Source organism: Nerophis ophidion, linkage group LG17, assembly GCF_033978795.1.
Source record: "Nerophis ophidion isolate RoL-2023_Sa linkage group LG17, RoL_Noph_v1.0, whole genome shotgun sequence".
NCBI classification, from domain to species: domain Eukaryota; kingdom Metazoa; phylum Chordata; class Actinopteri; order Syngnathiformes; family Syngnathidae; genus Nerophis; species Nerophis ophidion.
Genome location: NC_084627.1, coordinates 38,583,915 through 38,608,868, shown reverse-complemented (window position 1 = coordinate 38,608,868; position 24,954 = coordinate 38,583,915). Strand labels below are relative to the sequence as shown.

Here is a 24,954-nt window from a genome sequence, read left to right as displayed (position 1 = left end):
CCCAACCAATACACAGGCGAGCGGTCCATACTGGGTCCTGGCTCTGGATGAGCGGTCCATCCTGGGTCCCGACTCAGGACAGCCAGCACCTCATCCATGGCCACCGGACCGGACCCCTTCCACAGGGAGAATGGGACAGAGGAGAAAAAGAAAAGAAAGGGCAGATCATCTGGTCTAAAAAGGGAGACTATTTAAAGGCTAGAGTATACAAATGAGTTTTAAGGTGAGACTTAAATGCTTCTACTGAGGTAGCATCTGTTACGAACTGTTACCGGGAGGGCATTCCAGAGTACTGGAGCCTGAACGGAAAACGCTCTATAGCCCGCAGACTTTTTTTGGGCTCTGGGAATCACTAATAAGCCGGAGTCTTTTGAACGCAGATTTCTTGCCAGGACATATGGTACAATACAATCGGCAAGATAGGCTGGAGATAGACCGTGTAGTATTTTATACGTAAGTAGTAAAACCTTAAAGTCACATTTTAAGTGCACAGGAAGCCAGTGCAGGTGAGCCAGTACAGGCGTAATATGATCAAACTTTCTTGTTCTTCTCAAAAGTCGAGCAGCCGCATTTTGTACCAACTGTAATCTTTTAATGCTAGACATGGGGAGACCCGAAAATAATACGTTACAGTAGTCGAGGCGAGACGTAACAAACGCATGGATAATGATCTCAGCGTCGCTAGTGGACAAAATGGAGCAAATTTTAGCAATATTACGGAGATTAAAGACTACCGTTTTAGTAACGCTTTTAATGTGTTGTTCAAAGGAGAAAGTTGGGTGGAAGATAATACCCAGATTCTTTACCGAGTCGCCTTGTTTAATTGTTGGGTTGTCAAATTTTTAAGTTGTATTATTAAATAGAGGTCGGTGTCTAGCAGGACCAATAATCAGCATTTCCGTTATTTTTGCGTTGACTTGCAAAAAGTTAGCGGACATCCATTTTTTTATTTCATTAAGACACGCTTCCAGCTGACTACATTCCGGCGTGTTGGTCCGCTTTAGGGGCATGTAGAGTTGGGTGTCATCAGCATAACAGTGAAAGCTAACACCGTATTTGCGTATGATGTCACCTAGTGGCAGCATGTAGATGCTGAAGAGTGCAGGGCCAAGGACCGAACCCTGGGGAACTCCACACGTTACCTTAACATAGTCCGAGGTCACGTTGTTATGGGAGACGCACTGCATCCTGTCAGTAAGATAAGAGCTAAACCAAGACAGGGCTAAGTCTGACACACTAATTCGATACCAATATAAACAACAAATTCCATTGCAATGTTGCTGAAGGAATAGTGTTTGCCAACCTTTACTGAGCAAATTTGGTACATAAAAATATTTTAATTAAATGGATGATATTTTCAGGAAGGAAATTAGCACAAAGGGTTTTTGCAGTCCTTTGAGACACTAGTGATTAAGGACTATATAAAATAAACTTTGATTGATTGATGCAAGAAATAGTTTAAGACACATTGCTAAAATAATTGTGTTTGTGTTGATTCTCCACTCTGACTTCTATGTGGTTGTGTCTTTAAAAAATTGACCATAGGGAAAACGAGGGAAACTTGGAGTCAGAGGGACCAGGGGTATGAGAGGACCAAAAGTAAGTCAACACTCTGTGCACAGCATATTAAATTATACTCCATGAGCCCAGACCCAATTGTGTATTGCGGTTTAGGGTGAAAAGGGAGAAACAGGACTACCAGGACATCTTGGCTGGCCAGGAATGATTGTAAGACACTTTTTACTCATTGTCTTGTTTCACAGTGTTTGAGTTCAACAGAAAAGGAGCAGATCATCGTGTAATAGTCCTATATTTACATTAGGAGTGTCCTGATCTGATATTAATATCGTAAATCAATTTGAAATCATCAAAACATAAAGGGGGTACCGTATTTCCTTGAATAGCCACCGGGCATGTAATATGCGCCTGCCTTAAATTACTACCGGGTCAAACTCGCTCCCCAAATTTATAAGCGCATGCTTGCTTTTACCGCCGGGTCACATTCGTGACGTCACGAGTGACACTTCCCCTGTCGTCATTTTCAAAATGGCGGAGAAGTTTTTTTTCTGCTTTTACTCTGTGTAAACCAGGGGTCTTGTTCCACAGCCATACAGATCACACTGATGGTTGTGATATAAAACAACTTTAGCACTCTTACTAATATGTGCCACACTCTGTGAACCCACCCCAAACACACTTCGGGAGAACATCGGCTCTGTAACACATTATAAACGCAACATAAGAATTACCCACAATGCCATGCATCCATGACTCTTGGCTATATTATACACCCCGCTAGCACTAAACCCCGCTCCCCCCGTCTCGGAGGTGGTCGGTTGGGGGCGCGTGTATAATATAGCCAAGAGTCATGGATGGATGGCATTGTGGGTAATTCTTATGTTGCTTTTATAATGTGTTACAGAGCCTATGTTCTCCAGAAATGTGTTTGGTGTGGGTTCACAGAGTGTGGCACATATTAGTAAGAGTGTTAAAGTTGTTTATATCACAACCATCAGTGTAAAAGGTATGGGTGTTGAGCAAGTATGAATTGCAATCTCGTATGAGAAGCAGCAAAATGCATGCGTCCGGTCGGCATGCAGACAGTGTTGTGTAAAGGCGATCGCGATGACATGTTGTAGAGCAGTGGTCCCCAACCACCGGGCTGCGGCCGCAGAGTTTTTTATTTATTTATTTTTTTTTTTATCACACTCAATTTTTTACTGCATGCCATTGGTAAGCGCAGGGGTGAGAAGAGGTTTTAAAAGTATTAGCGCCTGCTTACTTATACCGCATGCCTTGAATAAGCGCAGGAGTGAGAAGAGGTTTTAAATTAATTAGCGCCCCGGCGGCTATTCAAATAAATACGGTATGTGTAAAATGCAGTGACGTGCGGTGAGGTTTATAGCTGGTGAGGCACTGACGTAATCGCCGTCTTACCTTATAAATGAAGTCCATGCGCCGGTCCTTCTGGATAAAAATAGCCGTCACTTTCTGGTAAAAGTCCTCCTTCACTTCCTTCAGTTTTAAAAGTCTTATAAAACTTCAAGATAGTTCCAATGAATAGCAGAGCTCCTACTCTCATCATTTCCACGAAATGCGAGCTGCTGTTTGGCGAGGAAGCAGGTCGCATTGATGACATCTTTTAAAATCTCTCGGTTCTCTTTTACCTTAGTATTGTGAACGTTGATGTTGAGTCGCCGCTGTTCATCCAAAGCCAAGTCGATCCTCATCATCCCAAACGTTTTTAGCGCAAACTAGCTTTGAATATGAGCGGCAGAGCGCTCATGTTTGGTGAGGCTTCTTTGCAAAGTCTTTAAGTCACAAAATCCCATTTGAGTCCGCACAGTTCCACAGGTTGAAAAAATAAGGCAAGCAAAGCAGAAAAGCTGGTTTCTTTGAAGAACATCCACAAAGCCAGTCTTTTCACGTATACCACTCCGTTTGGAAAGAACGAGTAACTTTCTGTCCTGCTGATTGAAACAAACCATTCCACTCCGGCGTTGGTCTTCCTTTAGGAATTATCTCCTGCTCCGCTTGAAAGTCCACTCTAGAAAACTGTTTAAGTGAGGAAATGTAGTCATCCATGTTGAAAGTTGGGGTGCAGGAGACGGAAAAAATAAGTCGCTTCGGCACTTACCCGCTGAGGCCACCGTATGTCTGGAATCATGAGCGTCCCGCCCCTATTGTGAGGCACGAGAACTGTTTGCCTCACCTAAGACTTTTTTTTTCTGCCGTTTTGAACGCTCAGCAACACACCATACATGAACACGCTCTGGCCGCACGGCGATTTTGAAAAAAAAATAATCCAACTTGGTGAAGCTAAATGAAAATTGAAAACTGACCATTACAATTATTTTATCATTATATATTTTATTTATTTGCATGATCACAGGTGAGGCACTGCCTCCCCTGACTGCACGTCACTGGTAAAATGTGTGATAAGCTAGAGCAGGTAATAAGTGTCCTTAATTGAGCAATATATCAGTCTAAAACAGGACGTTTGTCAATATAAACAATTATAAAATAATTATACGGTAGTTGCATATCACTCACACATACAAAGTCTTCAAGGTAGAAATGTATTGTAAAGTATCCAGTAAGACAAGTTTCCGCATCATTTATCGCAAAGAGCTTCATTCAATGAATTATAGCGGCCGCTATTTGTCGCCAAAAATATAATAAACTCTCCACTTCAAATTCAAACACATCATACTGTAATTTTTCACACCTACAATTGTTTTTTAAGTAATTTCACTTGATCAAACATTCTCTAGCATTTCACACTACAAAATAATACAAGTGAGTATGATGATTCGTGCTGATATTGTACTGGATTTGTCACGACTCGGACTAGGTTGTGGTTTGTTTTCCCGTGGTGCAAATTGACTGGACCGGACAGGGCGTGAAGGTAATGACATCTTTTATTACTAACTCAAAAAAAGGAACAAACAAAAGGCGCTCTCAGCAGAGGTTCAAAACTTGGCTCTGAAAACAAAAACTCGCACAATGGCAGAACTATGGACAACAAAAACAAAAACACTCACTGTGACGTGGAAAGCATGAATCTGTGGCAAGAAGTTAGCAATCAATCGGGTATCAAGAGGCTGACTGCCTGGCAACAACAGGCTTTAATAGTGCTGTGATTATTGACAGGTGCGTGAGTCCAAACAAATGAGCCAGGTGAAACAAATGGTCTTCATGGAAACTAAAACAAACCAGGGTGCGTGAAAAAAAAGGAACTAATGGAGTCAAAAACAAAACCGAACATAACTAAACAGAACATGATCACAAAGACATGACAGGATTAACATTGGTACGCTCCAATCGTCAGGCCCCCAATATCGGTATCGTATCAAAAGTGAAAAAGTTGTATCAGGACACTCCAAATTTTCGTTGCCAGATGAAAAGATCATTATCCAAAGAGTCAGTAATTAAATATGCACCTGATGATTGTCTCATTTCTAAGGGCGTCCCTGGTTTACGTGGCGATGTGGGGGATCTCGGAGGAAAAGGAAAAGAGGTAAAAGAAAGAAGTTTAATAATGTGGTGGAATCAAATAAATAGGGATGGGTAGTAATAAAATAAATACAAAAAAAGGTATAAACTGTTTCTTACTCATATTTATTAAGCTCAAAGTGTTTGTTTACATGTTGTTGTTTTTTATTTCTCTTTGCTATTTGGGCTTATTGGACCTTAATTAGAATAAAAACTAAGAATGATATTTTGGTATGATGTGCTTGTCCAGAAGTAACAAACGTGTACTTCATGTTTGTTATTCTTATTTTTACACTTTTTTTCCCCCAAATTCCATTGGATGTTATACTCTTCTGACACCACCAGATGGCAGTATAAGTGTCCACATAAGCAGCCATAAGACCCCAATTCAGTAGTGTACACAATTTTGGAAATAAGAGCTAAAAGGTGTTGTCCTTGCATGTGGCAAACTAAGCCTTTAGAGGTTGATATTTCCAGGTTGACACTCTGACCCTGTACAAGCACGAGCTAATGAGGGCCACTATCAAAATTTCCAATAAAAAGCCAACAACACCCGATTTGAAATGTTGCCCATCCGCCACAATCCACATGTCTTTCCCTTTTTTGTGAGGTATAGATAGTAAAAAAATAACCTGGAGGGTGACCGTGCCAGCAACCTTGAGGGTTCCTGGTTCAGTCCCCACCTTCTACCAACCTCGTGACATCCGTTGTGTCCTTGAGCAAGATGGGTGGTGGTTAGGGCCTTGCATGGCAGCTCCCACCATCAGTGTGTGGATGTGTGTGTGAGTGAGTGAATGTGGAAATAGTGTCAAAACGCTTTGAGTACCTTGAAGGTAGAACAGCGCTATAGAAGTAACCCATTTACCAAGAGTGAATAATAAGTTAAACATGATCTCGGAGTATGTGTTCTACTTAAGTCTGTATGGTTTAAAATGAGTAAAACATCAGTACAGTATTTTTTTTTTTCAATTTTTGTTGAAATCATGTGATTTTTGAGGTTACGGTTGCATGGAACAAATTCAGCAAACCACAAGTTCATTCAATGTTAATGAAAAAAAAATGTCAACAAAAAAAAAAAGCTTGCAAAATCATGGAGGGACTAAAAATGTGGCTTTTACCCAAAATCTTGATGAAAGTGGAAAATGTATATTTACTGTTCTCAGGGTGAGAAGGGTGACATGGGCCTACCTGGACCACCCGGACTTGATGGCCCCAAGGTAGGCTTTGTTTGATTGTAGTTCATATAGTTATTTATTTTAGTTAACGTTTCACTGTGTTTATTTATTTAGGGTATCCGTGGGCCTGTTGGGTCGCCAGGTGAAGTTGGTCTCCAGGGAGAGCAGGTAGAAATGACAAGTGTTTTGTCTTTTTCATGCGCCGCGAAAAAATATTATATACTAATACTTAATCACAGGAAAATGTGGACATGATTCTATAGAAATATCCTGCGCTTTTAAGTTCACTTACTGTACATAACCTCTTGAGGCCCAAGCTGTTTGTTTACATGCTTTTTTATTTCTCTTTGCTAGATTATTTATTTATTTGTGTATTTATTTATTTATTTATTATTTATTATTATTATATTTTTTAAATTTATTTAATTTATTTATTTTAGATTTATAATTTATTCAGATTATTTTTTATTTCTCTTTGCTTATTGGACCCCGATTAGAATAAAAACTAAAACTCATGTTTTTTATATGACGTACTTAGTCCAGAAGTACACAAATGTGTACTTCATGCTCATTTTTATTTTTACACTTTTTTTTTCCAGATTTCATTGTATGTTATACTCATCTGACACCACCAGATGGCAGTATAATTGTCCACATAAACGGCCATAAGACCCCAATTCAGTAGTGTACACAATTTAGGAAATAAGAGCTAAAAGGTGCTGTCCACGCATGTGGCCAATAAGGCCTTTGAAGGTTTTAATGTTGTGTGAATGTCCTACATGTACTACATATTTACATTGAGTCAGGGAAATGCAAGTTATTTATACTGAAAGTATTCAATGTGGTAAAGTTTACAATGACGAATGTGGCTGAAAATCGATCTTCATTGTATGCAAAAGCAGCTGAAAGCATTGTTTATTGTGTTGTCACAAATCTTTTCAGGTTCACACGCCTATTGATACGTCACGTGAATATTTAAGGGGTGAAACTCTTTTATTTTGGCTGCCATGGGAAGAAAAATCGAAAAAATTACCCGCTTTGTCTTATAGGCCGCAGGGTTCAAAGTGTAGGTAAAATCTAGCATCTTATATTCCAGAATTTACGCCACATATTTTTAGCTTGTGTGTTTTTTTTGTTTTAGCTGTTGTGTAGCTGCTAGTCCTACTATCCTATAACCTACCATGTTTACCTTTTTGTACAAAAGCCAGTGGAGTTGGAACGTTGTGTAATTTGCAAATAAAAACAGAATACAATGATTTGCAAATCCTACTCAACTTATATTCAATTGAATAGACTGCAAAGACAAGATATTTTAATGTTCAAACTGAGAAACTTAATTTTTGTTTTTGCAAATAATCATTAACTTAGAATTCAACACATTGCAACACATTGCAAAAAAGTTGGCACGGGGGCATTTTTACCACTGTGTTACATGGCCTTTCCTTTTAACAACACTCCCTAAACATTTGGGAACTGAGGCAACCAATTTTTGAAGTTAAAGATGAGTTTCCATTGGATGAGAATGTCAGTTAATGATCTTGTATTAATGCAATTAAAAATGCCCTCAATGCATTTTGCAAATATTTTTCCACAAAACCCTATGCATTAAATCTGATTGTGGTTTCTCTCCTCTCTGACTTTTACAGGGAAATATTGGTTCACCGGGACCGAGGGGCACAACAGGCACACCTGGATTACCTGTAAATTTCAGTAATATTACAATATTGTACAATGTTATTAATTCTTAGCGTATTCACTCACGTGTTATTTTGTTCCGCTAACCTAAAATGCCAATTTGAATCAATCCAACCATATGTAGAATAGTGGTTTTCACGTTTGCCTCACATTCATGAGTTACGTGTTCAAATAGCTGTGCCGTTGAAGGCAAAGCAGCAGGAAACGCTTAAAACTAAATAAAAAATATGTAGCACAGAAAGTAAGGTGCACATGCCACAGTGACCCCTGCTGGCATAACTAAGCCAATGGCTGATTTGAAAGTTACTTTTTTGTTTACACTGAATGTGACTTATGATTGCAGGGGTTATCTTTTGTGCCGATAAAAATCTAAAAAAAAAAAAAGCAAATTGTTTTTACTCTACACCCAATTTACTTAGATTTTACTCTTCAAGAAACAATTAAAGAAATACAGTGAGTAGTACCTCGGGATACAATTGCCCCAACTTTCAAGTTGATCGGTATACAAGCTGTCTCTCAGCTAACTGCTTTTGATCACAAGCAAAACATGTAGTTTTTGTTTCTCTATGCCAGGGGTGTCAAACTCATTTTAAATCGGGGGCCACGTGGAGAAAAATCTACTCCCAAGTGGGCCGGACTGATAAAATCACTGCACGATAACTTAAAAATAAAGACAACTCAAGATTGCGTTCTTTGTTTAAAAATAGAACAAGCACAATCATAAATTGTACAAATCATAATGTTGTTGGGTTTTTTTCTTGCAATTACCTGTTGCGGTTAATAGTATTCTATCTTTATTTGTCGTTATTTATATTTTCTGAATAAATAATATGATCATGTTATCGCGCCCGCCTTTATGCCACACTATCTGCGTGCTGGCCGGTCACATGTTGAATGCGGCATCTGTTGACACACGTAAGTGACTGCAAGGCATACTTGTTCAACAGCCATTACGGTTACACTGAGGGTTGTGATATAAACAACTTTAAAACTCTTACTAATATGTGCCACACTGTGAACCCACACCAAAAAAGAATGACAAACACATTTTGGGAGAACATCCACACTGTAACACAACATAAACACCACAGAACAAATGCATCCCTAAATCTTCCGGGCTACATTATACCAAAAACCACCAAAAATCGCCCCCACCCCCCAACCCTGCCCAAGTCAACCGACGCACGAGGGTGTATAATGTAGCCCGGAAGAGTTAGGGATGGATGGGATTCTGGGTATTTGGTATGTTGTGTTTATGTTGTGTTACGGTGCGGCTGTTCTCCCGAAATGTGTTACTCATTCTTGTTTGGTGTGGGTTCACAGTGTGGCGCATATTAGTAAGACTGTTAAAGTTGTTTAAACGGGCACTCTCAGTGTGACCTGTATGGCTGTTGAAAAGTATGCCTTGCAGTCACCTATGTGTGTCTGTACTAGCCAAATACAACATTTGACTGGGCTAGCAAGCTGTTTGTGCAGGTTGTAGAGGGCGCTGAAGTCAGTGCCATTATAGCACGGCCTTATTTTTTTTATTAAGGTGAGAATCAGCAGACATGTGAGAGAATAGTGGCACTGAAATTCGGCAGTCTCCCGGAAAATTTGGGAGGGTAGGCAAGTGTGATGCCGTCAAACGGCACTCATAAAAAACTTGCGGGCCGCACTAATATTAAACTTTCATATTAAGGTAGGGGCTGCAAAATAACGTCTCGCGGGCCGCGTGTCTGAGACCCCTGAATTAGGGGAATATGCAGCGCAGCAAACGTCAAACCACAAATAGGCAGATATCTACTGTATTAAATCTACCGTACATCTAAAGTAGCACAGAACTGTGAAGCCATTATGATATGTCTTTTTTTTTGGTCATGATGCAAATTTCCTCTGTGTTGCAGGGCATGTTTGGGTTGAAGGTAAGATTGTCACTTTAAAGTTCCGTTCATTATCATTCAGTGTTTTATGTATACACCAACTTTACTACTAAGTTGAAGTGAGAATTCATGAGAATGTTACTGTTTAAAATTTTTGTCGGTAATAATGTTCCGATATTTTCTTCTACCTGAAGGGTTGGAAAGGTTATCAAGGTTCTCCTGGTCTTCCTGGCAGAAGAGGCCTCCCAGTGAGTTCATAAACACTAAAACACCAAGTTGGACATGTTTGGAACACCTCACCATGAAAATAGATGATTAACTCAAACGTCTTTATGATTAAGTCAAATCTACTTATTTTGCATTTAATCAGCACTCATTAGGATGTTTCTTTATCTTCCTGTTGAAGGGTCCACCTGGTTTTCCTGGATTACCAGGACCATCTCTAAACATGACATTGACAGAACTCAAGGCAAGTAACGGACCTTTAGAATGTAACTTAAAGGCCTACTGAAATGAGATTTTCTTATTTAAACGGGGATAGCAGGTCCATTCTATGTGTCATACTTGATCATTTCGCGATATTGCCATAGTTTTGGTGAAATGATTTAATAGAGAACATTGACGATAAAGTTCGCAACTTTTGGTCGCTATAAAAAAGCCTTGCCTGTACCGGAAGTAGCAGACGATGTCTGCGTGACGTCACGGGTTGTAGGGCTCCTCACATCCTCACATTGTTTATGATGTGAGCCACCAGCAGTAAGAGCAATTCGGACTGAGAAAGCGACAATTTCCCCATTAATTTGAGCGAGGATGAAAAATTTGTGGATGAGGAAGTTTACAGTGAAGGACTAGAGAAAAAAAAGGAAAAAAAAGGCGATTGCATTGGGAACGATTCAGATATTTTTAGACACATTTACTAGGATTTTTACTGGAAATCCCTTATCTGCCTATTGTGTTGCTAGTGTTTTAGTGAGTTAAATAGTACATGATAGTCGGAGGGGTGTGTCCACGGGTGTGTTGACGCCAGAGTCTCTGAGGGAAGTCACGAAGCTGCAGCAGGACAGAAGCTCCGCTGATCTCCGGTTAGAGGCGATTTATTACCACAATTTTCCCACCGAAAACTGCCGGTTGACATGTAGTCGGGATCCATGTTCGCTTGACCGCTCTGATCCATAGTAAAGCTTCACCTCCGGGAATTTTAAACAAGGAAACATCGTGTGTTTGTGTGGCTAAAGGCTAAAGCGTCCCACCTCCATCTTTCTACTTTGACTTCTCCGTTATTAATTGAACAAATTGCAAAAGATTCAGGAACACAGATGTCCAAAATACTGTGTAATTGCGTGATGAAAAGAGACGACTTTTATCCGTAAGTGGTGCTGGGCTAATATGTCCCTTCCAACCCGAAACGTCACAAACACGCGTCATCATTCCGCGACGTTTTCAACAGGAAACTCCGCGGGAAATTTAAAATTGTAATTTAGTAAACTAAACCGGCCGTATTGGCATGCGTTGCAATGTTAATATTACATCATTGATTTATAAACTATCAGACTGCGTGGTTGGTAGTAGTGGGTTTCAGTAGGCCTTTAATATTTAGTTTTAGGACACCCCGAAGGGTGTCAAACATCTGTTCCAGAGTCAAACTGTCACAATGATAACATCTTATATACTATATAAGGCCACCCTAGCGGCTCTCTGGAGCTTTTTCAAAAATGTATGAACAATAGAAAAAAATGAGGGGGAAAAAATACATTTTTTTGTTTTAATATGGTTTCTGCAGGAGAACAGCCATGACATAAACCTCCCTAATTGTTATAAAGCTCACTGTTTATATTAAACATGCTTCACTGATTCGAGTATTTGCCGAGCGCCGTTTTGTCCTACTAATTTTGGCGGTCCTTGAACTCACCATAGTTTGTTTACATGTAGAACTTTCTCCGACTTTCTCGGACGTGTTTTATGCCAATTATTTTTCTGTCTCATTTTGTCCACCAAACTTTTAACGTTGTGCGTGAATGCACAAAGGTGAGTTTTGTTGACGTTATTGACTTGTGTGGAGTGATAATCCGACTTATTTGGTCACTGCATGACTGCAAGCTAATCGATGCTAACATGCTATTTAGGCTAGCTATATGTACATATTGCATCATTATGCCTCATTTGTAGCTATATTTGAGCTCATTTATTTTCCTTTAATTCCTTTTAATTTAATTTATATCTCACGACATACAATCTGTATGTAATATGTATTTTAATTTTTTGCGGCTCCAGACAGATTTGATTTTGTATTTTTTGGTCCAATATGGCTCTTTCAACATTTTGGGTTGCCGACCCCTGGTATGGGGAATGTTTCCAATGCCATTCTTAACTTTCATGTAATTGTTTAATTAGTTTGACGAGTGATCTATGACCATGATTGTTATAGTTGTAGTGTTCTTGTGCAGTGCATTGTAATGCTGACTTAACACTGATATAAACCAGAGCCAGTGAAGATCTCCTTAGACATGCCAGTGAAAACTAGAAAATTAAGTAATTCAAATATACTTATTATTCTTGCACATATTTGTATAATAATTCAGCGTACAATATTTTTCAAACAGTAAATGCAATGTAAATAAATGACTAGCAGAGGACAACTGCATTTCCTTATTGCAGTGTGTACCGTGAGGTGCGTGGGAGATTATGTAATTTCACCAAATTGGGTTAAAAATATTTTTTGCCAACCAGTAATATTAATCCGCAAATGAGCCGTTATTGAATATCTGAGGCAGCGTTCAGGCAAAAAGGTATCTAACGCTTAAAATGTATAAGAATAAAAAAACAATGATAGTGTCAAATGCACATGATTTGTATATATGCATTTTCATGAAAGGAATAAAAATAAAATGAATGAATGCAACCAAAAATAAACAATAGGAAAGTGCTGCTAAGAAAAGGCATTGAAGCATAGGGATGGCTATGCAAAACGAAGCTAAAACTGAACTGGCTGCAAAGTCAACAAAAACAGAATGCTGGACGATAGCAAAGACTTACGGCCTGTGGAGCAGCAGACGGCGTCCACAAAGTACATCCAAACATGACATGACAACAACCAAATAGGAGCGCATAGACAAGAATCAAAACACTACACAAAGGAAAACAGAGAAGTGGTCCACCCCCGGTCCCAACTTTGTATTTAATTATTTGTTTTAATGATTACACAATTTAATATTTATTTCACGATTAAATAGTTAAATTGTATTTATTATTTTCTGAAAGTGCAGAAGTACCATCGACAACTACAATAAAGTGTTCTACTTTAACTGCTAAATACTCTGGGTCAGCAGTTCTTGCTGCCACATACTCTGCAAAGTCTAAACTATCTACATCCAACTCCCCAAAAAGTATACAGTATCAGTGGCAATTGCTCCATGACTGCAAAGGGAAGAACCCCTTCCCAAATAGAATGTCAAACAAAAATGTTCAAATCAATGTGCCGTTGAAGGCAAAGCAGCAAGAAACGCTTAAAACAAAATAAAAACGCTAATCCTAAAAAATAGGAGCACAAGACAAGAATCAAAACACTACACACAGGAAAACACCAAAACACTCCAAATAAGTTTACCTGGTCTTGTGGTTAGAGTGTCCGCCCTGAGATCGGTTGATTGTGAGTTCAAATCCCGACCAAGTCATACCAAACTCTATAAAAATGGGATCCATTACCTCCCTGTCTGGCACCCAGCATTAAGTGTTGAAATTGGGGGTTAAATCAACAAAATGATTCCTTATTGAATTGTACATAGTGTGCAGATGTACACAAATTTTTGAACAGATGACACTAGTTATACTTTTAAACGTCTCCAACATAAAATGACCTTCTTATTATCCACTTATATCAGTTTCTCTAAAATGTTTTACTGTGAATGACAACGGCACATGTAGAAATATTGTCATGATCTGTAGTCCGGATCATTTTTTTGTTATGTTCTGTTAGTTTTGGACTCTTATAGTTCCTGTTTGACACCTGAGTTTGTTTTAGTTACCCTGGGTACTTATGATTTTCACCTGCCTCTGATGTTCGGGACGCGCACCTGCTTCTAATCAGAGGACTATTTAAGCCTGTGTCTGCCAGTCAGTCGTCCTGGCGTCATTAGTTGTTTCATGCCACAGTTTCATGTTTGTTCCATGCCATAGTTATGCTAGTTGTTTGCCTCATGCCTGGACTACGTAAGTCTTGTTCGTTTCATACCACAGTTTCATAAGTTCTCTATGTCCATAGTTGATGTTAAGTGTTAGCTTTTGGCTCCAAGTGGGATCAGTGCGTTGTGCTTTCGCCTTGTTTTCCGTTTTTTGTACCCTTTTGAGTTTTGAGAAATAAATATGTTTCTACCTGCACGCATTGTCCGGAATAGTCCGTTTGCATCCTGGGAGAACAAACCTCGCATTAAGCTCCGACACCCCTGCCGTGACAAATATCTACTTTACTTTTCACACCCAATCAAGAAGCTGACAGGAAGGGATTAAGCACATGTGACATCATCAATACAACGCTTGGTAATCACAATGTTCAACAATATTACACTTTTTTACGACAAAATAACAAATATAGTCACAATATCTTTCTTTTACACAATATGAAAACAAGATGATTATTTAGCAAGAAATATGCAAGCATATATTAACCAAATGACTTTACGATAACACATTTGTTGTCAACCTGTTATTACTGAGCAACCATATACTGCAAAATGTCAGTGTTTAAAAACAAGGGAAAAAAATACAAAAATGAGGGGTATTTTATTTGAACTAAGCAAAATTGTCTGACAATAGAACAAGAAAATTTGGCTTGTCAATACTTTCCAAAAAAAGTAAAGTTATCTAACTTCAGTGAACCCAAAAATACCTTAAAATAAGTATATTCTCACTAGCAACAAGTGCACTTTTCTTGGCAGAAAAAAAAAGAGACCTTTTTGCTCAATATGTTAAAAATATTCTTAAATTAGGTAAATGCTAGTGCCATTATCTTGACATAATGATATGCGCTCGGCATAGAATCTCTTAAAACCAGCAAACTTACACTAAAAACTAATTTATTGTTCTTAATGGAAAGGCAACAAGGCAACCGCTTGTTACTCTCAGGGTCTCCTAGGCCAGTGGTTCTCAAATGGGGGTACCCTGGGGGTACTTGAAGGTAGGCCAAGGGGTACGTGAGATTTTTTTAAAATATTCTAAAAATAGCAACAATTCAAAAATCCTTTATAAATATATTTATTGAATAATACTTCAAGAAAATATGAATATAAGTTCATAAACTGTGAAAAAAAATACAACAATGCAATATTCAGTGTTGACAGCTAGATTTTTTTTGTGCGCATTTCATAAATATTGATGTTAAAGATTTCTTTTTTTGTGAAGAAATGCTTACAATTAAGTTCATGAATCCAGATGGATCTCTTATTACAATCCCCAAAGAGGGCACTTTAAGTTGATGATTACTTCTATGTGTAGAAATCGATATTTATAATTGAATCACTTGTTTATTTTTCATCAAGTTTTTAGTTATTTTTATGTCTTTTTTTTTCCAAATAGTTCAAAAAAGGCAACTATGAATGAGTAATATTTTGCACTGTTATACAATTTAATAAATCAGAAACTGATGACATAGTGCTGTATTTTACTTCTTTATCTCTTTTTTTCAACCAAAAATGATTTGCTCTCATTAGGGGGTACTTCAATTGAAAAAAAATTCACAGGGGGTACATCACTGAAAAAAGGTTGAGAACCAGTGTCCTCGGCAAATCATATTGTCTAAAAAGGCATGTTTCCATCGATAACATGACATCATCGCGCCAAGTGCGTGCTTTCAGTCAATTAGTGCGCAAATATACAGCCCAGCCCCCGGCCAAAAATGTTTTAATTGTAATTTTGAAGAATTTATCTGAATGTGTATGAACTATTTTATTTATTTATTTATTTTTTTTATCATGTTCTGTTTGTGTTGTGTTGTGTTTGCTCGGATCTCGTTTTTAACCTGTCCATTGAACAGCACTTTGGCTACCCCTGTGGTAAATTTTAAATGTGCTATGTAAATAAAATTGATTTGATTTGATTTCAAAATTGTTAGAAATGTTAAATGTTTAAATATTAACTGTCAGTTTACTGTCCTGTGCCAACTTCACTACCATAGGAGTACATATCTTCTATTGTTTCATTGAAAATAAAACAGCAAAGTCAATTTGGCTGTCATCTGTTTTAATTATGAGACAAAATTGTGTTAAAGTCATGATTTTCTTTTCATCCTTGTAATAAGAAATTACTTTAAAAAAGTAATGTTATACTTTTGAGTGTTGATGACACAGCTTTGCATCAGTTGATATTGTATGTATTGTATTGCATTGCATGTTTTACTCAATATAGGTCGTAAAATCTCAGCTTCAAGCTGTAATAATGATATAATTTAGGAGCAAAATGCTTAAAACAAGTAACACACTCTAACATAAAATCTGCTTAGTGAGAAGAATGATCTTACAGACAGAAAATAAGCAAATATCACCCTTATTTGAGATATTTAATCTGACTTGGATTTCAGTTTTTGCAGTGTGACAGTGATTCGTCCATCACTCCTACACAATGCAATAAGTTCCATGCCGTTTACGAGGTCAATGTCACATTCCTCCTATTTACCATCACTGGTACCCTATGGCATTGGCATCCCAGACAAAAAAAAACTGAAAAGGCAAAGAAAAACAATCAACCGGTGATAAGTTCAGCTTCCAGGAATCCGCTCAAAAACAAGATAAACTACTAATGTCAGATTATAAAGTACAAAAGCGTATGGACTTTATGTTCGTTTGACTGCAGTTTGAATGTGCTAATGGATGCATATGTTCTTTTCTCCCCAGGAACTAATGCATGTCTCCGATAAGCCCAACTTCCATTTGATCCAGATTCTTCTGGATTCACTAGAGCAGGAGCTTCGACGGCTGGTGGATCCTCCTGATGGCACCAAAGAGCACCCTGCCACCACATGCCAAGAACTTTTGCTCTGCCACCCGGAATACAACAGTGGTCAGTAAGCAAACTTGAACAGGTTTCAATCAAGTCAGACCTGAATGTCAAACGCAAGACGTGGGCGGGCGACCCGTTGTATCACAATCAATTTGATGCATCATGCAAAACAATCCCAAATAGACCTATGTAAGTACGCTGATAACAACCACTCTGCTGCAGCAATTAGTGTTCTGAGAGACATCAAATAAATTTGAAATTAATTATTCATCACCTGCCAATAGGACACCGTAAAGCAGAAGCCGTTTTTTTTGTACGCCCCATTTTTTTTTAAGATTTGCCATCCATCCATCCGTCTTTTTCTGCTTATCCGAGGTCGGGTTGCAGGGGCAGCAGCCTAAGCAGGGAAGCCCAGACTTTCCTCTCCCCCGCCACTTCGTCCAGCTCTTCCCGGGAGATCCCGAGGCATTCCCAGGCCAGCCGGGAGACATACTCTTCCCAACGTGTCCTGGGTCTTCCCTGTGGCCTCCTACTAGTTGGACGTGCCCTAAACACCTCCCTAGGGAGGCGTTCGGGTGGCATCCAGACCAGATGCCCGAACCACCTCATCTGGCTTCTCTCGATGTGGAGGAGCAGCGGCTTTACTTTGAGTTCCTCCCGGATGCCTAAGCAGGGAACTCCAGACTTCCCTCTCACAGCCACTTCGTCCAGCTCTTCCCGGGGATCTCGAGGCGTTCCCAGGCCAGCCGGGAGACATACTCTTCCCAACGTGTCCTGGGTCTTCCCTGTGGCCTCCTACTAGTTGGACGTGCCCTAAACACCTCCCTAGGGAGGCGTTCGGGTGGCATCCAGACCAGATGCCCGAACCACCTCATCTGGCTTCTCTCGATGTGGAGGAGCAGCGGCTTTACTTTGAGTTCCTCCCGGATGGCAAAGCTTCTCTCCCTATCTCTAAGGTAGAGCCCTGCCACCCGGCGGAGGAAACTCATTTCGTCAGCTTGTACCCGTGATCTTATCCTTTCGGTCATGACCCAAAGCTCATGACCATAGGTGAGGATGGGAACGTAGATCGACCGGTAAATTGAGAGCTTTGCCTTCCGGCTCAGCTCCTTCTTCACCACAACGGATCGATATAGCGTCCGCATTACTGAAGACGCCACACCAATCCGCCTGTCGATCTCACGATCCACTTTTCTTTCACTCGTGAAAAAGACTCTGAGGTACTTGAACTCCTCCACTTGGGGTAGGGTCTCCTCCCCAACCCGGAGATGGTACTCCACCCTTTTCCGGGCGAAAACCATGGACTCTGACTTGGAGGTGCTGATTCTCATCCCGGAGGCACTGCCTCACTTGCCTCCCCTGACAGCACGTCACTGGTTCATTCATAGTTAGTTGTTACAGCTCCTCATAGGGCTGAACAATTTTATACATAAGTAGTAAAACCTTAAAGTCACATCTTCAGTGCACAGGAAGCCAGTGCAGGTGAGCCAGTATAGGCCTAATATGATCAAACTTTCTTGTTCTTGTCATAATTCGAGCAGCGGCATTCTGTACCAACTGTAATCTTTTAATAATAGACATTGGGAGACCTGAAAATAATCCGTTATAGTAATGGAGACGAGAGGTAACGAACACTTGAATAATGATCTCAGCGTCTGTGGTGGACAAAATGTTACAATATTTTGCGATACCACAGAGAGGAAGGAAGGCTGTTTTTAGTAACACTCTTAATGTGTGAATTTAAACGAGACAGTTGGGTCAAAGATAATACCTAGATTCTTTACCTAGTCGCTTTGTGTAATTGTTTTGTTGTCAAATGTTAAGGTGTCCAGCAGGATAAATAACCAACATTTTTGTTAGCTAACAAAAACTGCAAGAGATTTTTCAAGTTTCACTTTGATGTTCAGGATATTTTTTGGGCTGAGAGAGCCATGCATACTTGCCAACCCTCCCGGATTTTCCGGGAGGCTCCCAAAATTCAGCGCCTCTCCCGAAAACCACCCGGAATAAATTTTCTCCCGAAATTCAGCACGCCCCCTCCAGCTCCATGCGGACCAGAGTGGGGACAGCCTGTTTTCACGTCCGCTTTCCCACTATATAAACAGCTTGCCTGCCCAATCACGTTACAACATCTACGGATTTTAATAAAAAACTGCACACACAAGGAGAGGAAGCAGAAGAACGAGGAAGTTACAGCCATGGCGACGCCGTTTGTAATAGAGTGAGTCTATGTTGTCTGTCGCCATCTCCTGGTGAAGTTTGGCAATAGCGTTATGGGGTTGCTTTTTGATTGGCCAACGATTTATGTGGTGTTGCGCACCTGACGGCAAGTGACTCTCACCAGTACGCAAACGGCAGAACAAAGGTTACTCAAATAGTGAAAGGTAAGTGTTTTTTTTTTTTAGTAACCAGCAAGCACAGTACAGTTAGTAGAACAACTTTGTTTTTATTACTGTGTATTTGATAGGTGCCGTCTGAAATTCAACAATTTATTTTATTTATATATATATAATAAAATAAATATATATAGCTAGAATCCACTGAAAGTCAAGTATTTCATACATATACAGTATATATATTTATATATATTATATATGAAATATAAATGAAAGACTAAAGTTGGTGAATTATACTCCTCCCCTCTTAACCACGCCCCCCGCCCCAACCACGCCTCTGTCCCACCCCCGACCACGCCCCACCCCCCACCTCCCGAAATCGGAGGTCTCAAGGTTGGCAAGTATGGAGCCATTTAAACTCAAACATTTTGAAATCAAGGTGATATTGTTTTACCACTGAATACCATTAAATAAGTGCAGAGTATAAATGTAAATGTATTCTTCATATAAACATGTTTATATGTCCTAATTTATGCTGGGTGTGATATTTAATTTGTAATTATTACACAAATTGCTTATCAGTTTTGGAGACACTTTCACCCTAACTTTTGTCTTTAGGCACGTATTACATCGACCCAAACCAAGGGAGTCCTGCTGATGCTCTGCTGGCCTATTGCATCTTCTCCAGCGCCCCAACACAAACCTGCCTTCATCCTCAACCTTCTCAGGTGAAGAACAAAAAAACGGAAAATAATTTGCATGTCCTGATCATTACTTTTCCACCTAATCTTGCTAATATTTGTGTTTTTTATTTGTATTTCATTGCTAGCAGTGTTTCTCACAGAACAGCAATCTAATTGTGGCTGTATTTAATTTCCATCATCGTACAATTTGCACAAATACAAACCTTTGTATCACTCTACTGTTGTGTCATCCGCAAACTTCACAATATGATAGCTGGGGTGTTTCGCAGTGCAGTCGTAAGTCAGTAGTAAGAAGAAGACGGAGCTCAGCACACATCCCTGAGAAGAAAGACGACGAAAGAGGAGACAGACATAGTTAATGATCTCTTGAACTGGGATTTCAACATGCGACATGTTATCTAAAATAAACACATTTTCATCGCTCTCTTCTCAATGCTGCAAGTACAAAACCCCAAAACCAGGGAAGTTGGCAGGTTGTGTAAATCTCAAATAAAAACAGAATACAATGATTTGCAAATCATTTTCAAATTACATTCAATTGAATAAACTGCAAAGACAAGATACTTAACGTTCGAACTGAGAAATGTTATTTTACTTTAGCACATTTGGAATTTGATGCCTGCAACATGTTTCAAAAAAGCTGGCACAAGTGGCAAAAAAGACTGACAAAGTTGAGAAATGCTCATCAAACACTTATTTAGAACATCCCATAGGTGCCATGATTGGGTATAAAAGCAGCTTCCATGAAATACTCAGTCATTCACAAATAAGGATGGAGAGAGGGTCACCACTTTGGGAACAAATGCCCGAACACATTGTCGAACAGTTTTAAGAACGACATTTCTCAACGAGCTATTGCAAGGATTTCAGGCGGTACTGCATCAAAAAGAGAGATCAGTGTGTAAAGGATATCACCACATGGACTCAGGAACACCTCAGAAAACCACTGTCAGTAACTACAGTTCATCCCTACATCTGTTAGTGCAAGTTGAAACTCAGCTATTTATCAAGAACACCCAGGAACGCCGCCGGCTTCGCTGGGCTCGCGGTCCGTAAAATCATCAAAAGGTTTAGAGAATCTGGAGAAATCACTCCATGTAAGCGATGATATTACAGACCTTTGATCCATCGGGTGGTACTGCATCAAAAACCAACATCAGTTTGTAAAGGATATCACCACATGGTCTCAGGAACACTTCATAAGACCACTGTCAGTAACTACAGTGGGTCGCTATATCTGTAAGTGCAAGTTAAAACTCTAGTATGCAAAGCGAAAGCCATTCATCAACAACACCCAGGAATGCCGCCGGCTTTACTGGGCCCGGCCGGGCTTTTCTAAGATGGACTGATGCAAAGTGGGAAAGGGTTCTGTGGTCTGACGAGTCCACATTTCAAATTGTTTTTGGAAACTGTTTACGTCGTGTCCTCTGGAACAAAGAGGAAAAGAACCATCCTGATCGTTATAGGCGCAAAGTTGAAAATCCAGCATCTGTGATGGTTTGAGGGTGTATTAGTGGCCAAGGCATGGGTAACTTACACATCTGTGAAGGCACCATTAATGCTTAATGGTCCATACAGGTTTTGGAGCAACATATGTTGTCATCCAAGCAACGTTATCATGGACACCCCTGCTTATTTCACCAAGACAATGCCAAGCCACGTGTTACAACAGCGTGGCTTCATAGTAAAAGAGTCTGGGTACTAGACTGGCCTGCCTGTAGTCCAGACCTGTCCCCCATTGAAAATGTGTGGCGCATTATGAAGCCAAAAATATGACAACGGAGACCCCGGACTGTTGAACAACTTAAGATGTACATCAAGCAAGAATGGGAAAGAATTCCACCTGAAAAGTTTGAAAAATTCAGTTCCCAAATATTTACTGAATGTTGTTAAAAGGAAAGGCCATGTAACACAGTGGTAAAAATACCGCTGTGCCAACTTTAATTCCAAGTTAATGATTATTTTCAACAAAAAAAAAACTAAGTTTCTCAGTTCAAACATTAAATATCTTGTCTTGCAGTCTATTTGGTTGAATATAAGTTGAAAATGATTTGCAAATCATTGTATTCCGTTTTTATTTACAAATTACACAACTTTACCAACTTCACTGGTTTTGGGTTTTGTACTAGTTTTTTCTTTGTCTGTGCCTGCAGCTGCCCACGAAAGCCTGGATGGAGGATTCTTCTGCTGACGGCTCTTTCCAGTGGCTCAGCCGGTTGGACCAAGGCTTTCACGTGAGTAACACCTCAGGAACAAACTACTGGCGGTCCTGGTTTTAAGATATATGGTGGTTTTGACACACTCCTGTAAACGAACAACGCAGTCAGAGAATAAAAAGAGAACTGCCTGGTAGTTATATGCGTATTCCTTTTAGTGAACTGAAAAAGAAAGATTTAAATTGTTGTTAAAATAAATTATCACATCCCTAATATTTGTATGTACGCCAAATATCCTTGGCAACAATACCAGAGCCAACTGAACAACTCTTTCATTCGTTTTCATTTTTACTGCTTCCTAGAGAGGAACAAAACATGTGTTATACATGTAAGTATTTGCAATGCAAAACACTTTATAGATTATTTACGGTTACATCAGGATTGAAAATGAAACAATATTGAAATTTCTTCCTCTAGGTTACACTTTTGCATCATGCATTTGTTGCATGAAACATATTCATCATTTTAATTGAAAACATTTAGTTGTAGTATAGGGGCGGTTTAGCTCGGTTGGTAGAGCAGCCGTGCCAGCAACTTGAGGGTTGCAGGTTCGATTCCCGCTTCCGCCATCCTAGTCACTGCCGTTGTGTCCTTGGGCAAGACACTTTACCCACCTGCTCCCAGTGCCACCCACACTGGTTTGAATGTAACTTAGATATTGGGTTTCACTATATAAGGCGCTTTGAGTCACTAGAGAAAAAGCGCTATATAAATATAATTCACTTCACTTCACTAATATAGCAAGTCATCATGTCCACCACAGAGGACAATAGGAAAATATGTTGTTTTCAGTATCCTAAAAATAAATTTACGTTACCAAAACAAACTAAAACTAAGGTTGTCAAAAGCGTTGAGGTTAGCTAATTTTACTTGTTTTGGAAAGTCTTGACAAGCCAAATGGTATTATTATTAGAGTTATCGCTGCAAGGGCTTCTGGGTATTTGTTCTGTTGTGTTTATGTTGTGTTACGGTGCGGATGTTCTCCTGAAATGTGTTTGTCATTCTTGTTTGGTGTGGGTTCACAGTGTGGCGCATATTTGTAACAGTGTTAAAGTTGTTTATAAGGCCACCCTCAGTGTGACCTGTATGGCTGTTGACCAAGTATGGCTTGCATTCACTTGTGTGTGTGAAAAGCCGTAGATATTATTTGATTGGGCACGCCTCCAATATTGTTGTCTGGGAGAAATTCGGGAGAATGGTTGCCCCGGGAAATTTTCGGGAGGGGCACTGAAATTCGGGAGTGTCCCGGGAAAATCGGAAGGGTTGACAAGTATGACTGGGAGATGCAACTGCTCTGTACTTCACCCTACGTCCGTGTACCACTATGTACAGCGGCGTTTTAAAAAGTCATATATTGTACTTTTGGAAACCGATACCGATAATTTCCGATATTTTATTTTAAAGCATTTATCGGCCAATGATATCGTCAAGTCCGATGTTATCGGACATCTCTAGCGGAGATCTGTCACCACTAGCCTGGCATGCATAAAAACTTCCAGAAGCGTGCAACCCAACCTTTGTCACTTCTATAAGTGTTAAGAAAACCAAGCTGTGTGGCTGTTGACCAAGTACGGCTTGCATTCACTTGTGTGTGTGAAAAGCCGTAGATATTGTGTGATTGGGCCGGCACGCAAAAGCAGTCCCTTTAAGGTTAATTGGCGCTCTGTATTTCTCCCTACGGCGTTTTAAAAAGTCATGAATTTTACTTTTTCAAACCGGTACATATACTTTTGAAACCGATACCGATTTCCGATATCACATTTTAAAGCATTTATCGGCCGGTAATATCGGCAGTACGATATTATCGGACATCTCTAAATTTTGGATACTGTAAGATTACACACAGTTTCCACAGTAACACTGTGTTTGAGAAAAGAAAAACAAAACTCTTTACTTTAATCCCGTGATCCCATGTACCAGTAATGGTACACCCTCTACAGTTTAGGAATCACTGTGCTGTGGTATTGGCTGTGATGATATACACACCCCGTTTCCATATGAGTGGGGAAATTGTGTTAGATGTAAATATAAACGGAATACAATGATTTGCAAATCCTTTTCAACCCATATTCAGTTGAATATGCTACAAAGAAAACATATTTGATGTTCAAACTGATAAACTTTTTTTTTTTTTCAAATAATAATTAACTTTAGTATTTGATGCAAGCAACACGTCACAAAGAAGTTGGGAAAAGTGGCAAGAAATACTGATAAAGTTGAGGAATGCTCATCAAACACTTAATTGGAACATCCCACAGGTGTGCAGGATAATTGGGAACAGGTGGGTGCCATGACTGGGTATAAAAACAGCCTCCCAAAAAATGATCAGTCTTTCACATGAAAGGATGGGGCGAGGTACACCCCTTTTTCCACAACTGCATGAGCAAATAGTAAACAGTTTAAGAACAACGTTTCTCAAAGTGCAATTGCAAGAAGTTAGGGGTTTCAACATCTACTGTCCATAATATCATCAAAAGGTTCAGAGAATCTGGAGAAATCACTCCACGTAAGCTGCATGGCCGGAAACCAACATTGAATGACCGTGACCTTCGATCCCTCAGACGGCACTGTATCAAAAACTGACATCAATCTCTAAAGGATATCACCACATGGGCTCAGGAACACTTCAGAAAATCACCGTCACTAAATACAGTTCGTCGCTACATCTGTAAGCTCCACTATGCAAAGCGAAAGACATTTATCAACAACATCCAGAAACGCCGCCGGCTTCTCTGGGCATCTAAGGTGGACTGATGCAAAGTGGACAAGTGTTCTGTGGTCTGAAGAGTCCACATTTCAAATTGTTTTTGGAAATATTCGACATTGTGTCATCCGGACCAAAGGGGAAGCGAACCATCCAGACTGTCATCGACGCAAAGTTCAAAAGCCAGCATCTGTGATGATATGGGGGTGCATTAGTGCCCAAGGCATGGGTAACTTACACATCTGTGAAGGCACCATTAATGCTGAAATGTACATACAGG

General features: G+C 39.7%; 1 protein-coding gene across 1 annotated transcript in view; it reads left to right on the top strand.

Annotated features, from left to right (window-relative positions):
- si:ch211-196i2.1 (collagen alpha-1(I) chain) overlaps positions 1-24,954 on the top strand; it is a 171,189-nt gene that overhangs the window by 132,827 nt on the left and 13,408 nt on the right. Inside the window, exons 50-61 of the mRNA XM_061876913.1 lie at positions 1,546-1,599; positions 1,675-1,728; positions 4,967-5,020; positions 6,159-6,212; positions 6,285-6,338; positions 7,817-7,870; positions 9,752-9,769; positions 9,922-9,975; positions 10,134-10,196; positions 16,609-16,774; positions 19,669-19,778; positions 21,908-21,988. Of these exons, the coding sequence (XP_061732897.1) occupies positions 1,546-1,599; positions 1,675-1,728; positions 4,967-5,020; positions 6,159-6,212; positions 6,285-6,338; positions 7,817-7,870; positions 9,752-9,769; positions 9,922-9,975; positions 10,134-10,196; positions 16,609-16,774; positions 19,669-19,778; positions 21,908-21,988 (816 nt within the window). The remainder of the gene's footprint in view (positions 1-1,545; positions 1,600-1,674; positions 1,729-4,966; positions 5,021-6,158; positions 6,213-6,284; positions 6,339-7,816; positions 7,871-9,751; positions 9,770-9,921; positions 9,976-10,133; positions 10,197-16,608; positions 16,775-19,668; positions 19,779-21,907; positions 21,989-24,954) is intronic.